At 44.5% G+C, this 15,353-nt stretch overlaps 1 protein-coding gene across 6 annotated transcripts in view; it reads right to left on the reverse strand.

Annotated features, from left to right (window-relative positions):
* Positions 1–3,717: 3,717 nt before the first annotated feature.
* The window catches only part of nbeal1 (neurobeachin-like 1), a 272,851-nt gene continuing 261,215 nt past the window's right edge, over positions 3,718–15,353 (reverse strand). For all 6 annotated transcript variants that reach the window (XM_078551460.1, XM_078551459.1, XM_078551456.1 and 3 more), the window contains 4 exons: positions 12,338–12,499; positions 10,695–10,843; positions 8,656–8,791; positions 3,718–7,540 (listed from right to left, as the gene is read on the reverse strand). In XM_078551460.1, coding sequence (XP_078407586.1) covers positions 7,436–7,540; positions 8,656–8,791; positions 10,695–10,843; positions 12,338–12,499 — 552 coding nt within the window. In that variant the 3' untranslated portion in view covers positions 3,718–7,435. The remainder of the gene's footprint in view (positions 7,541–8,655; positions 8,792–10,694; positions 10,844–12,337; positions 12,500–15,353) is intronic.

Here is a 15,353-nt window from a genome sequence, read left to right on the forward strand (position 1 = left end):
ACGAGTTAGTGACTGGAAGCCAGTGACCAGTGGCGTACCACAGGGATCTGTGCTGGGTCCCCTATTATTTGTCATTTATATAAACGACATAGATGACTATGTGGGGGGTAGGATTAGTAAGTTTGTGGATGACACAAAGATTGGCCAGGTGGTTAATAGTGAGGTTGAGTGTCTTGGGCTACAGGAAGATATAGACGGGATGGTCAAATGGGCAGATAAGTGGCAGAAGGAATTTAACCCTGAAAAGTGAGAGGTGATACTTTGGAAGGAGTAATTTGACAAGGAAGTATTCAATGAACGGCATGACACTATGAAGTTCTGGGGAACAAAGGGACCTTGGCTTCAGATCTCTGAAGGTGGAGGGGCATGTTAGTGGGGTGGTGAAAAAGGCATATGGGACACTTGCCTTTATCAATCAAGGCATAGATTACAAAAGTAGGGAGATCATGTTGGAGTTGTATAGAACCTTGGTGAGGCCACAGCTGGAGTACTGTGTGCAGTCCTGGTCGCCACATTATAGGAAGGATGTGATTGCACTGGAGGGGGTGCAGAGGAGATTCACCAGGATGTTGCCTGGGATGAAACATTTATGAAGAGAGGTTGGATAGATTTGGGTTGTTTTCATTGGAGCAGAGAAGACGGAGGGGTGACCTGATCGAGGTGTACAAGATTATGAGGGGGCATGGACAGGGTGGAGAGGGAGCAGCTGTTCCCCTTAGTTGAAGGGTCAGTCATAAGGGGACATAAGTTCAAGGTGAGGGGAAGGTGGTTTAGGGGGAATGTGAGGAAAAACTTTTTTACCCAAAGGGTGGTGATGGTCTGGAATGCACTGCCTGGGAGGGTGGTGGAGGCGGGTTGCCTCACATCCTTTAAAAAGTACCTGGATGAGCACCTGGCACATCATAACATTCAAGGCTATGGGCCAAGTGCTGGTAAATGGGATTAGGTAAGTAGGTCAGGTGTTTCTCACGTGTCGGTGCAGACTCGATGGGCCAAAGGGCCTCTTCTGCACTGTATGATTCTGTTAGGGTCGGAGACAGATCAGTGGGACTTACTTGAAAGTTACCCAGGAAATGTTAGACAGAAAAATCCTCGTCTAACTCTTAGGTAACCGTAGAGCTGACACCCCATGACTCACTGTGAACCCCCCTCCCACCGATTACCATCCTTGCCCCCACCAACTATGTCCCAACCCAACCAGACCAGACTAGTTCCTGATCTGACGACCCCTTGACACGCCTGCCACCTCACCGACCTACCACACAACTCATTTACTACCCTACCCACCTGCCATGCAACCCTACCTGTCACCCTACCCCTACTACCTCACTCAATTGTCATCCTACTCACTGGCCACCTGATCCACTCACCCGTTCCCTAACGTTCACGCTGGACATGTAAACTTCCCATTTGGCAGCTAGTGCTGTAAAAAGAGGGCATTATCCCCAATGCATTAGAGCTCTCCGAGGGACGTTGTGCTCTGCATGTCTGGAGCGGCGGCGGTGGTGAAGGGGGAAGAGATGATGGTGTAGTGGTAATGTCACTGGCCTAGCATCCAGAGGCCCAGGATTATTCTCTGGGAACACAGGTTCAAATCCCACCATGACAGCAGCGGGTGGAATTTAAATTCCATAATAAATCTGGAATATAAAGCTAGTCTCAGTAATAGTGACCATAACAACTATCATCGATTGTCGTAAAAACCCATCTGGTTCACTAATGCCCCTTTAGGGAAAGGAATCTGCTGTCCTTACCTGGTCTGGTCTACATGTGACTCCAGACCCACAGCAAAGTGGTTGACTCTTAACTGCCCTCTGAAATGGTCTAGCAAGGTCAGTTCAATAGATGGGGAACAAATGCTGGCCTTGGTCAGGTTTCAAAAACTCCTGTAGTTACTTCAAAACAATGCAACTTAATGACAAATTAAGGCAACGGCCAGGGGCTAAGACCTCACCCTGTATATTTTTATAAATATATATAGATATCCATAAAAAATTACTATTTCATAAATTTTAAAACTGAACAAGATCCATAAAATGGCAGAAACTATGTCTGTCTGACTGCTGAACAAAAGAAGCCATGTGGCAGTTTCAGGGAAACTTGCGCCTCGTTATCTCTGAGGAGCCACTAATGACCACCCGTGGACTGTACAGCCCAACTTCAAAGAGAGCTATACAAAGGTCATCCGCAATTAATAACCCAGGTTGGCCAGAAGGAGACTAATGATCTGCTAAGACAAAAGATCCTGCAACCTTTCTTTCAATTCGTAATGGTTGAGACATTTAGCAATCTTTGAAAGCAGCCACATTCCACATGATGGATCCACATCCTTTGTCGGAGACTGTGTAGAGAGGTGGGACTCATGTGCCATAGGCCTCTGGCTTGTTGATCAAGTTAATATTGCCTTGCTGAGCTGAATAGCTCAGTCTGATCTTTATCATCTGACTAGCAGCCTCACCGGCAAGGAGCTGTGCCCAGGTGGAACACCTGGCCCTATCTACACTGCTTCTGCTGGAAATTCTGTATCATCACCAACAAGGCTGATTCATCTCTGCAAGCCTATCTCATCTTGTGAAGTTGGCGCCACCAGAAAAATGAATTATACAACATTGGTTTTCAACCCACTGATCTCCGTGATGGAATATGTCATTGGACTCTGGAACCCACAGGAAACAATGTTTAGTTTCTCTGTGGTCTCCGTACTGTAAAACCTTCTTCTCTCCAGCCAGCTCTCTTTTACTATATGAACGCAAGGGAGTGATGTTGCGACCCTCCTTTCCGAGTTTTGTGCGTGCAAATAAACTAATCCTTTGAGTTCATCCTATCTCGCGTTTGCTGTGGGGTTATTAATAGAAAATTGGATCACATCAAAACCAAGGAGGTGGAGAATATGCCACTGTTTTTAAAGAGAGAAACAAATTAAAACACCTTCCTCTTATGGATGGGTGGTAAGGGGAGAAATTACTGCCGCTTAAATTAACGCTCCTCCTGTCCGCAACACAACCCATTTGACAGTCGTCTGGTCTGGTGATTGGAGGGAGACTGCACAAAGATCACAAGTGGTACAGCAGAGAGAAGAGAGGATTAGGACATTGGCTGAGAATGTCAGAAACATGAGTAAACAGAAACAAGTTTGCTAGCGACGTGGAAAAGGGATATAAAAACCCTTATGCTATATTCAAAACAAATTTTGACGAACTCCATAGCCTGGGCTTGAACAATTCATCTAAAGCTTCAGCTGGAGCCGAATGACCCGAGTATAAAGTATGGGCAGTTCCTTCAGTTGATGACTTGTTGTTCACACCCTCGAGATTGGTAATGTAGTTAGTGGCGGGGGGGTCGCTCAATCCATTTAGCACAATTCAACTGAGGCAGTCCTGAAGTCGAGTCAGTATAGGGCTTCAAGTGGTCTTTGCAGATAATATACAAGGAACTTAAACATCCTGAAACCTTTTTTAAAAAAAAATTACATTTCTATAACTATGCCTTCATGTTGCTATTCAAACTGGGTGGAGAGGGAAGTTTTATCTCTCAATTCACACGTCACCTCAGTCCAATCCCTTCAGCTTGTAAGAAAAGGTTGTCACTGGGTAGATCGATGGACATTTCATTTTATAAATGAGGACACTTAATTTTTAAAATTCTTTATGATTCCAGTGCAAAAATGCTGTGGCAGCCCTTCCTGTTCATATCTGCATAAATCACAAATGCCACACCCCTTGTAATCCCATCTTTATTGCCTTTAGTCCTATTGGTTCTGTATACAAAGCTAATCTGATAAATTTGTTATCTACAGATAATGTGTACATCAGAGCTTTAAATTTTACAATCTGCAGTACCTGAAAAGTGCAAAAAAAAAGGAATCCTTCAACAAACACACTATACATATATATATATATAATATATATAAATCAAATATACAAGCAGGGAAGTGTGCAGTTAAATTACAGGACAATCTAAAATAAAGTTAGAATCCGTCATCTCCTGGGCACGGCACAAACGTGGCTGGAAACATATGGTCGATGGAGATTTTTCGTTAAAAATCACAGAATATCAATATTATACACAATTCACTTACACAAATCAGATTAAAAATCAAGACTTTAAAGCACTGAAACACCCATTTGGCATAAAACATTCCCCAAAATGAATTGTACATGAAAAACCATTTCTGCAGTAAAATGCCCAAGCAGTTATTGAAAAATCTATAAAAGTCTGAATATTTTCCTCAACTTACTTATATTACCTTAATTAGCTTCTTAATACAATTATATGCCATGATCAAATAATGCTTGCATGTTATAATTAACGGGAATCCTAATTCGAATGGAAACATTTACTGGCGTCACGTGAAGGTCCAGGTTAGGTTTGCTGCAATCCGGGTACAAATACGGTTCAATGTTGCAACAGATCCAAGTTCCTAATTTAACCTGTATTCAGCTAATATGGTACAGTGAATTGGGTTTAACAGGCATACAGCCGGAATGAGTGAGTCTTGTACAGACTCACCTGCTGTTATCATACAATGAGAAAATTAACAAGACAGTTTGAGATCCCAACACCTGCATAGCTGATTTGCATCCGACACACAAGTACACAAAACCTCAACTCATTGTCAACTAGGTACTCCACTTGACATTGTAGCTCCTGACCTTGCGCACTTGACAGTGGCATCACTACTTTGGCTGCTGTGACTTCTCAGTGGCAGAATGTGGTCAATGAGCTGTGCATCTTACCCCTAGGAGGGAATGCCTTGCTCAGCACAGACTTATCTTTCCCACATCAGCATTTAGTGACAATGCCACAATAAACCTGCCCCTCAAAACACAGAGCAACTCCAGACAATGTACAAGGCCAATTTCACCAGCACAGACCAACAATCACAACACTGCGGATATCTAATTTGGAATCTCCATGAAGCCCATTTTCAAAGTAGGGAAATGCCCTGCCCTCTCATTGTAAACACAGCTGCTCATACAAAGGAAATGTACAAATGCTTTAACATTTGTTCATTAATGCCACTTGGTCTCACAGTCCAATGAGCCGAGCTAGCTCCTGGGTCACTAGGTGGAGAGAGTTTAAGCTGTCTTCCACAATAATGCTGCCATACAAATGCAAGTCATAATTTAAAAAAAAGAATAGTTAATTAAAGGCAGTGGCGAAATGACCGAGTGGGAGGCGGTTTCTCTAACTTGTACAAGTTACCTTCTGTTGTTTAAGGAATCAAAACCATGAGTTATGCATCTGATCTGAAACATCTTTCTATCCATTCGTTGAATAATAACTTCACACAATAGACATAGACAATATCTAGATCATTGCTGCACAGCTATGGGTTGGAATAACTCTTACGTTGGCCTTCCAGGCACATGCCACTTCTACACAAGGCATACCGAATTTTGCAAGAATTTAGCTCCACCTGTCAGCTCTGTTTGGTGAAACTGTATTTGATTCTGAATAAAAATGTGATCATTGAGCTACCTGTAAAGTGACTGACCTTAATCCTCTAAATAAAACAAAGCAAATCTGCCCAGTGCACCAATGTTTCTCTCACAACTCTGTGACTGTACCCTTTCCTTTAAGTTCTTCCCAAGACTGATCTCATTTAAAACCTTCTTGCCAAGACTTCTGAATTTGCCAACACTCAATAAAATAAGGTTGTGCTGTTTGCTCCCATCACCAAAACAACTATATTCTTTGTAGTTCTTTGGGCCATACATGTTATTCAACCCATGTTGGGTTGTGCCTATGGTACACCTTGGTTTGATGTGACTACTTTTTTTTGGATTACTCAATCCTGCTCTCCCTCCATCACACTGTTCCCTTCTCAGCCTCTCCCAGCTGTAAATAGCACACAGGCCTTTCACAATTTCACTTGTCCAATATCTCACGCTCATCAGAGAGTGACCAGCAGAAATCACCTTTGAAGCTGATGGTTCAATAAAATGGCGGACATATACCATGCCTTGTGCCAGCATGTCATTCCCGTCACAATATGCCATTACTGTGTAGTGCCATCCTCCCTGTTGGCAGGATCTAGAGCACAGGCATCAACTGCAGGGCCCCTAATGTGTAAGTAGTAATGAGGACCTGAGGTTGGATCATCTGTACTTCCAATTCCAGCGCTTCCCCTCTCTCTTTCCTTCACCTTCCCCCCATCCCTTGTTACCATTGCAGTTGGTGAAGGAAGCAGGAGCAGGCAGGACACCTCCACAATTTATTATTCTATCCCCTGCTCCTTAACAAGTGGTAAACTAGGTTTGCAGGGGGCTGGGAGGGGGGTAAGGGGATTAAACATATTTAAATCCTGCATTGGGGCCCTTCTGCTAGCAGCTATGAAAGTGGTTTACACTTCAGGCAAAGTAGTAATTTGAAAAAAAATTAAATTAAAATAATTTTGATTCCATAAATTATGTTTACAATATAAAGTGCACACAGAAGAACAGTACATCTGGGAAATAGAGGCTAATGCAATTCAGCTTGTGCAATAGTACTTATTGATAAGAGTGGGTATGTAAAAATAAAATCATATTACTGTGAAGTATTGTGCTTGATTAACATGAAACAGAGCTAATAATTTAAAAAGTTTTGTTAGGCAAAGGAAACCAGGGAGTGGGGAGGTTGGAAAAAGAAAAGCATTTCAACGATGTCAGTTTATCTACCACACCGCAGGCGGGACTGCTATTTCCGCTGTCTTGGGTTGAAAGCCATTACACTGAGTAAAATAACAAAAACACATCATCTCTCCAGCTTTAAAAATGGATGTCAGGCAGCCGCAATGGGATATCGTCTTTAAGTTGCAAGACCTTTCCCCTCAGGGACATGAAAGACGGCACATCGCACCTATTCCCTTCCAGAGACAGCTCTTCATTTCAGCACTGGCTAATGTGACAATGTCGTTTCGCTACCTCGATAGCTATAAAGCAAACCAACAGGATTCATTCTTTGCCCGGAGAAGAGTCATATTGGACTCGAAACGTTAACTCTGTTTCTCTCTCCACAGATGCTGCCGGGCCTTTGAGTTTTTCCCGGCATTTTCTGTTTTTATTTCATTCCTGACAAGTCCTTTTAAGTGTTTTAAAATGCAGAAGTGAAGGAGTTTAAAAAATAATCCAACAGTGCTTTGATCCTTTGAAGAAAAAAAGCCAAAAAAAAAGAGGGCAGTCTTTGCACAGAAACGTGAAGAGTTTTTTGTGAGGCGCAGTTGGGGTGGGGGTGGGGTTGCTGAGCTCCATTACCATCTATGACAGGATACAGTGGAAGGTTCATCAAAAACGCAATCCATGCTGCATGATCAGAAACAGACACACTGATTTGTTGCATAGTCTCACTTGGCCGACAATCAGGTGCAGGAAAGTGGAAAATCAGAAATGATCAGTAACAGCGTACAGGAAGCCACAAGATTTTTTTTCTCTCCTTCGGTACTTTGTGCCCATCATTTGAGTTCAGTTTGGGGATTGTACTCGGTTTCTCCGGAAGAGATCTGATTCACACGCTTGCTGGAGCCCCAGAGTTTCCTGGAAAGTTGCCCTGAGCGCATCTGTTGGTGGGAGGAAGAGAAAAAGCAGAATAGAAGGGAAAAGGTCAGCAGTTTGAAGAATCTAGTAAAACTGATTCAGCAAGAGCTAGAAATGAGTGGTAGACCATTGCCTCCAGCTTCCCTTGTTCAGGCTGGCCAAACTCCACATGAGGCAAACCCATCTTAGGTTTTTGTTTGAAAATAAATGGTTCATTGCCATTGTGTGACCGAAGCGATGAGAATGAAGCAGCATAATTCAGACTCAGTTTGACTATGAGGCAGAAAGTGCACACCGTGGAGGAGCCTAAAGGTTTTGCTTCTGTTTTTTAAAACCAGAGTCTTAAATGTACAAATTTGGTGGTGTTTAACATTTAACAACCTCCATTTAGAGTCATGTACTTTTCTTTATGGTTCTTATTGGTACCAGCACAGAATAGAAACAGCTGCCATACTTGAGATGGCAATCGTCAGAGAATCTGAAGATACCATGTTGGGGTTAATGGATACTCTTAACCTAATGGATGGACACAAACAAAGCAACTCTGATCTAAAAGAGAACTGATGCAATTTGAAAAAAAAAAATCCAATATAAATCTTTTTTTCAAAATAAAATCTATGATATATATTCTTATCTCTCCTTTCCCTTACATTTGGGGTCTGCAATCCTGCTGCACACCTGCAAGTGTTTCCCTGAAAACTATGTCCTTGACTGATGAAAATTTGCTCCTAATTGGATTTAACTAATTTTGGTAATCACATGGGTTGGTTGCACTAAACTCTGAACAATCCATCTCTTTGAAGGAACGCTACCTTCCCTTCTTCTTCCTGGCTCTTCTCATTACAGATGCTCTACATCCTCTTGTTGTTCCTCCAATATTATTCCTTTCCTTTCCTTTCCGAAAGGATGTGACATGATATGAAAGGGCGGCCGGAATAAGGAACCACTCTGGCCCCTGATCACCCCGTCTATCCCTAGTGCTGAAATCTACTTTTCTGACTATTTGCTTGACATTGGACTGAAACCTGTTGCAATGCTCCAAGAGTTGGCTGGGCGGCTTTAGGTTGAGCTGCGATAGGAAAGGCAGGTGGGAGCTCTCCACCATTTTGCAGATGTAGTTTGTGACTGTGGACTTTACCTCAGCTGGCTTGCCCACGCCTACAACGATCAGTTTGCCGTCCTCCAGGCCCACAAGGATGTGACTGTTCTCCTTGGTGATGGACACACAGTGAATTGGTAATCGCATCGCCAGTGGGGCTGCACTAAGCTTCAGGCTGAAATTAAATGTTCCAGAAAGGTTGAATTATTCTGATTAAAAAGAAATACAGAAAAAAAACTTGCACCTGGAGACCACCTTTCATGGCCTCAGGATGTTCTGAAATGCTTTCCAGCCAATTAAGTCACTTCAAATGTAGCATCCAGGTCTTACAAAAACCACTGTGATAATGACCAGGCAAGTTGCTATTTAGAGTTGCTCTGATGAAGAGTCATGCAGACTCGAAACGTTAACTCCGTCTTTCTCTCCACAGATGCTGTCAGACCTGCTGAGTTTTCCCAGCGTTTTTTTTTGTTTTTGTTTCAGATTTCCAGCATCCGCAGTATTTTGCCTTTGCTATTTAGAGATCTGTTTAAAGCAGGGCTCTGCATGCTGTGGCTCCATGCCACATGCAGCTCATTAAGTGCTCATGTGACTCCCGAACTTGATCGATCAAACCCAATTTGATGGCTTGTTTCATTTTTATAAAATTTTATTAACATTGTACTTATGAGATGGTATCATTCAATTAACAGCTTTTTGTGAAAACCTTTAAAATGTTGTTGAAATGTATCTCTGTCTTGTTTATCATTATTAATGGCGCTTGAGTAACAACAATGTGGCTGTTAAGATATTGAGATTTGACTAACTATTTCACAAAATGGTTCTTCTTGTTATTAAGGTTGCCAACCCCTGGGTTAAAGGATAAATATTGGTCAGGGCATAAGGGGAACCACACTGTTCATCTTTGAAATAGCACCATGGGGTCTTTTACACCCACCTGAGAGAATGCACGGACCCTCCGACAGTGCAACATTCCCTCAGTGCTGTACTGGGGTGTCAGTCCAGGTTTTGTGCTCAAGTCTTTGGAGTGGGACCTGAATCCACAACTTCTGAGAGGTGAGAGTTACCAACTGAACAATGGCTTACATGTGGACACATTACCTTTCACCTCAAGGTCATTGTTTTAAAATTCAATCTTGGGAGGTTAGCGTTGCTGGCTAGGCCAGCATTTACTATCCATCCCTATTGCCCTTGAGAAGGTGGTGGTGAGCTGCCTACTTGAACCGCTGCAGTCCATGTGGTGTAGGTACACCCACAGTGCTGCTAAAAAGAATGTTCCAGGATTTTGACCCAGCAACAGTGAGGGAACAACAATATAGTCCCAGGTGAGGATGGTGTGTGACGTGGAGGGGAATTTGCAGGTAATGGTGTTCCCATGTGCCTGTTTCCCCATGTCATTCTAGGCAGTTGGGGTTGCAGTATGGGAGGTGCTGTCAAGGAGTCTGCAAAAGACTGGGGAGATCACAGAAGCCAAATTAAGGATTTACATCTTGACACTAGACATCATTAAAAAAAAATTAAAATAGTACCTGATTTCAAATCTGCAAATTGAAGTAAATATGAAGTAAACCATGTCTCAAGGTGCTTCACAAATAGGTGCAAAGATCAAACAGGATTAAGAATAATCAAAAGGTATTAAATTAGCTCTCACTGAAATAGGGGTTGGGGAAAAAGAGAAATAAAATGGTGCATTTAAATCAGATGTAAAGGAAATTGAGCTCTCTAAAAGCAAACCAGGAAAAAGGAACTAAATAGTTGAGTATAAGCACAAGAAACCCTGATTTAATTGTTATTGGAACAGTATTTATTACATAACACCCCCAAGCTATTCATTGACGAACACCATTTCATTGTCTGTTTCAAGCACAGCTCCAGCACTGAATGCCTGAAATTCCTGTCAACCATTCCAGTCAAGCAATGTGGCTACACTTAACATGTGGCAGATTAAAATGGAATATTCATAAACAGGCTTTTCTCTCTCATAGATTAAAGGGCTATTTGTAGTGATAGGTTTTACTCATCATGAGAGTTGGCACCAACATTGATTTTATTCGATGTTTGCCAATAATTAACCTCACCTGTACAAATCTCGTATAGACAGAAATCCCTCCATGCTGCCCAGGACTATATGTTCTCCACTGACACACAGGTCAGTCACTTGTTCTTTTATAGTCTCGCTAGCCAAGTGCTTGCCGTTCACTGAGTATAGATGTAGAGCATTCTTATCCTGCAGGAAAAGGAGGTGGGTGGCATCAAAGGATGGTAGCTCTGAGAGAAATTTAACCCAGTGCAGTCCAACAGAAGGTTAACTGGATTACAGTATTCACACAGTATTTGAGAATTTTTTTCTGTTCAAATTTTAGGAGTTTATAGGTTGGGGCGTAGAGGCAGGGATTGGTGTATATATGGCTTTATTCCTGTGAGATCTTTAGCGCACACTATGTCTTGAGAAGTTTCTAAACTGCAACCAAGATTCTGAACTAGACTGGCTGACAAAGTCCCTCCATTGAAACTGTAATTCCACCAGAAGAGTTAGTTTGGTGGGAGAGGGGGTAGACAAGAGTAACTTGAAATGCATTTAATTACACAGAACAATCTATTGATACAAGTCTGTAACTTAGCTTGTGGGAGTGCGTCTATGGTCTTGATTGGAAGTCTGAGAGGCTCAGGATATGCAACTGAAATGGGCCATAAAGGGTTGGCCACCCTGCTGCTATGACACACAATTTATTAAAATCTAGGATGTTATCCAATTTCACCCTTTTCCTCCTTTCTGGGCCCTTGGCTGCAGGGAGACACTGCCCTGTTGTGGCCTCTCCCACTGCAGTCAGGATGCACATGGGAGACATTCATATGACGTGCATTGTGCACATGTAATACATGTGAAAACGTGTATCTCCGGTTGATGTGGTGCGTCAAGTGTGTTAGCGTAGTGGGTGATTTGTAGTGCTCAGTCTGCTCATTACCTCTTGCTTCCAGCTTTCACTGCTGGCCAGCAGTGTAACTATTGTGAAAAGAGAGTTGAGTGCCTAAGCCTCTCCCACCAGTGCATAGCCTCTTCATCAGCAAGCCTTACGTAGTGCCTTCCCATGGCATCATATGTAAACTGGGTACCTTGCAGACCCAGGCTAAACTATGGGGGGCTCAGAGGAGGCCTGCACCCCAGACACAAGGCATACAGGCCCACTGGCATATAGTTAGGCTGTGGTGCCCATGAACCAGACCCCCATCTATGGGTAAATAGCCCCACTGCCTTGTGGTTGTCTCAGGACAGAAGAAGGCTAAGAGGGTAAACTCTGACAGAAAACTCAAAGTGGAGTTGAGCAGGTGATCTGTCAACTCTTGAGAGAGCTTTCCAGCAACTCCTGCAGCAGAGCTGGTACCAAACCGGACTGGTTTCACCCTTTCCTTTGGACAATACTAGCAATGCCAAGAATTTGGCAGGTGGGTAGGGGGTGACTCAGAGTCTCCATACTATTTGCCCAGGCCTGCACCCTGTAACAGCTTCGTGATTTATATTGGCACAAATCAGGAAGAAATAGTCACTGGCTACTATAACACACATAAGCTTGTGGAACTGTATTCTGGGAACATTTTAAATGGGTCACGTACTCCTATAATTGTACCGAACGATTCAGGTTTTTATTTCCTAACACTTTAGGAAGTTAAACATTTCAGACTTAAGGCTGGAAATCCACAGAGAAGGCCACAGAGGTTGTACCTTAAAATTGGATTTTCCCTCGATCACAGTGTTGACAATGATGTGCCCCTCCCATGATACGGACAGGCTGGGAATGCTGAGAGGGAGCGAGCTCTCACATGGTGGCTGAAGTGTCCTCATATACTGCCCCCGTCGAATAGTATGTATGATCACTGTTCCATCCTGGAGGAAACACACAAAAGGAATCTTACAGTTGCCTGGTCATTTATACTTCAGCACCTGGTCAATGAACAGTAAGTCCTCGTTTTAAACCATCTCGCTTTAAGTTGTGGCGCTTTAAAGTCGTTTTTGGTCCGTTCTTCCCAATTTAAGTCGTGATTTGGCCTTTAGAGCCTTTTCGTGTGATTGCCTTCCTCCCATCATCGACATCTGTTTTCATTGCCCGCACGAGATTGCCACTCGCCGTCAGCGTGCGTCAGCTCCCTTCATGTAACGTCGGGTCCTGTGACCCAATTGGCACCATTGTTAAGGAAGCTCTTTCTACCGCATTCAAAGCAACATCAATGTTTATTTTTTTAATCCTATAGGCATCCGAAACTAAATTTTGGAGTATCAGAAGTGCCTGCTGTGGGCGAGACTTTTAAATCACTTTCAAACATGAACCAGAAACGCTCAGTTAACACTGGTACTGAGTCTGCTGCTGCAAGTAAAGCAAGAATAGCCATTAGCCTAGCAGTGAAGCTGGATGTTTTAAAATGTCTTGAGGCTGGTGAGTATAGTCCAATTTGAATGTATACAGGATTTCTATGAATATTTAGTGATTTATTTTAGTTTGCAAGTTATTTCAGCTATGAATGCACAGCGTTGCACATGTATGGTACAATATTTCAAATTCTACATAGGTTCTATCAGACACTTCTTGCCCGGAAAAACCAAACTCTACTAACATTGATCCCTGTGGGAAACCTTGATTAACACAAGGTTGTTTCACTTAAAGTTGCAAGTTCCAGGACCGCAACCACAACTTAAAACAAGGACTTGCTGTAAATTTGCAAACAAAGCTAAGATGGCAACTTTCGCATGGTTCTGGTGTATTAGAAAAGGCACCAGGACAAGTGGTTTAGCAGATACAACAGCCACTGTAAGCTTTTCTCAATATGAATTTATACACACATATGGCAGGCTCATTCTACATTGTAATACGAGTGATATTCCTAAGAGCAGGTATTCTGCTCATCACTCTGTGCCTCGCAGTCTCCTGTTTTCCTCCGGTTGCTCATAGGAGCCTCTTTTCAATTTCAAGTTATCATTCTCTTTCTCCCCCTTGGCCTCCATCCCTGTAATCTTCCTTCAATCGCCTCCCTCAGCAAGTTCCCATGCCTTAGAATATGGCCAATCCAACCCTGTTGCCTTTTCTTGATGATGTTGACTAACGATCTTTCCTCCTCCACCATCCTGAGAACTACCCCATTGCTCTCGTGTTCTCTCCAACTGACCCACTCCATCCTTCTCCAGGGCATTTCACAACTTTCTAGTCTGTGGATGTCCATTTTCCTCCAGGTCCACATTTCAGCCCCGTACAACAAAACACTCTGAACCACAGTCTTGATAATTCCATTCTAAGATCGCCAAATATTCCTAGGCCGAGCAATTCTTTGGCCCAGAACTTCTGATCTCCGGGTGGTCGTACCCCAGATGTACACCCCAAGATGCATTGGGGGAACCTTCAAAAGACACACTGGCTGGGCAAGAATTGCCTGAGAAATTTTGACTTCTGATGGGCAATTACCCTGCGGCTGAACCCTCCGAAAAGGTCTCCAACTCTGAGTCAGAGTTGAAGACTTTGGATGGTTCCCACTCACTTACCTGATAATTACTCAGGTAAAATTAGGAGGATTAAAATCAGTTCTAACTCCATACTACTGAACCCCCGACTGTGCACTGGACCCCTGACTAGCCCCTGGCTAACCCCAATCCCCATGACTCACCCTACTCCCTCATCCACCCATCTTTCACCCTATCCCCTCACTCACTTACCTGCAACCCTACCCCCTCACTTATCACCTTACCCCCTCACCCACCCACCTGTCACCCTACCCCCCTCACCTGCCACCCTACCACCTCACCCACTCACCTGTCAACCTATCCCCTCACCCATCCACCTGTCACCCTGCCCACTCACCTGCCACCCTACTTTCCTCATCAATCCACCTGCCACCCTACCCCCTCACCTGCCACCCTACCCCCTCACCTGCCACCCTACCCCCTCACCTGCCACCCTATCCCCTCACCCACTCACCTGCCACCCTATCGCCTCACCCACCCATCATCCTACCCCCTCACCTGCCACCCTACCCCCTCACCTGCCACCCTATCCCCTCACCCACTCACCCGCCACCCTACTCCCTCACCTGTCACCCTACCGCCTCACCCACCCATCATCCTACCCCCTCACCTGCCACCCTACTTTCCTCACCAATCCACCTGCCACCTACCCCCTCACCCACCCATCATCCTACCCCCTCACCTGCCACCCTACCCCCTCACCTGTCACCCTACTCCCTCACCCACTCACCCGCCACCCTCCCACCTTACCCACTCACCTGCCACCCTACCCCCTCACCCATCCACCTGCTGCCCTACCCACTCACCTGTCACCCTATCCCCTCACCCACTAACCTGTCACCCTACCACCTCACCCACTCACCTGCCATCCTACCCACCTCACTCACCCACCACCCTACCCCCTCACACACACACCTGTCACCTTACCCCCTCACCTGTCACCCTACCCCCTCACCTGTCACCCTACCACCTCACCCACTCACCTGCCATCCTACCACCTCACCCACTCACCTGCCACCCTACCCACCTCACTCACTCACCCACTACCCTACCCCCTCACCTGTCACCCTACCCCCTCACCTGACACCCCATCCCCTCACCTGCCACCCTATTCCCTCACCTGTTACCCCACCCCCTCACCCACCCATCATCCTACCCCCTCATCTGCCACCCTACCCCCTCACCTGCCACCCTACTCCCTCACCCGCCACCCTCCCACCTCACCCACTCA

The sequence above is a fragment of the Cetorhinus maximus genome, chromosome 11, assembly GCF_964194155.1.
Source record: "Cetorhinus maximus chromosome 11, sCetMax3.hap1.1, whole genome shotgun sequence".
NCBI classification, from domain to species: domain Eukaryota; kingdom Metazoa; phylum Chordata; class Chondrichthyes; order Lamniformes; family Cetorhinidae; genus Cetorhinus; species Cetorhinus maximus.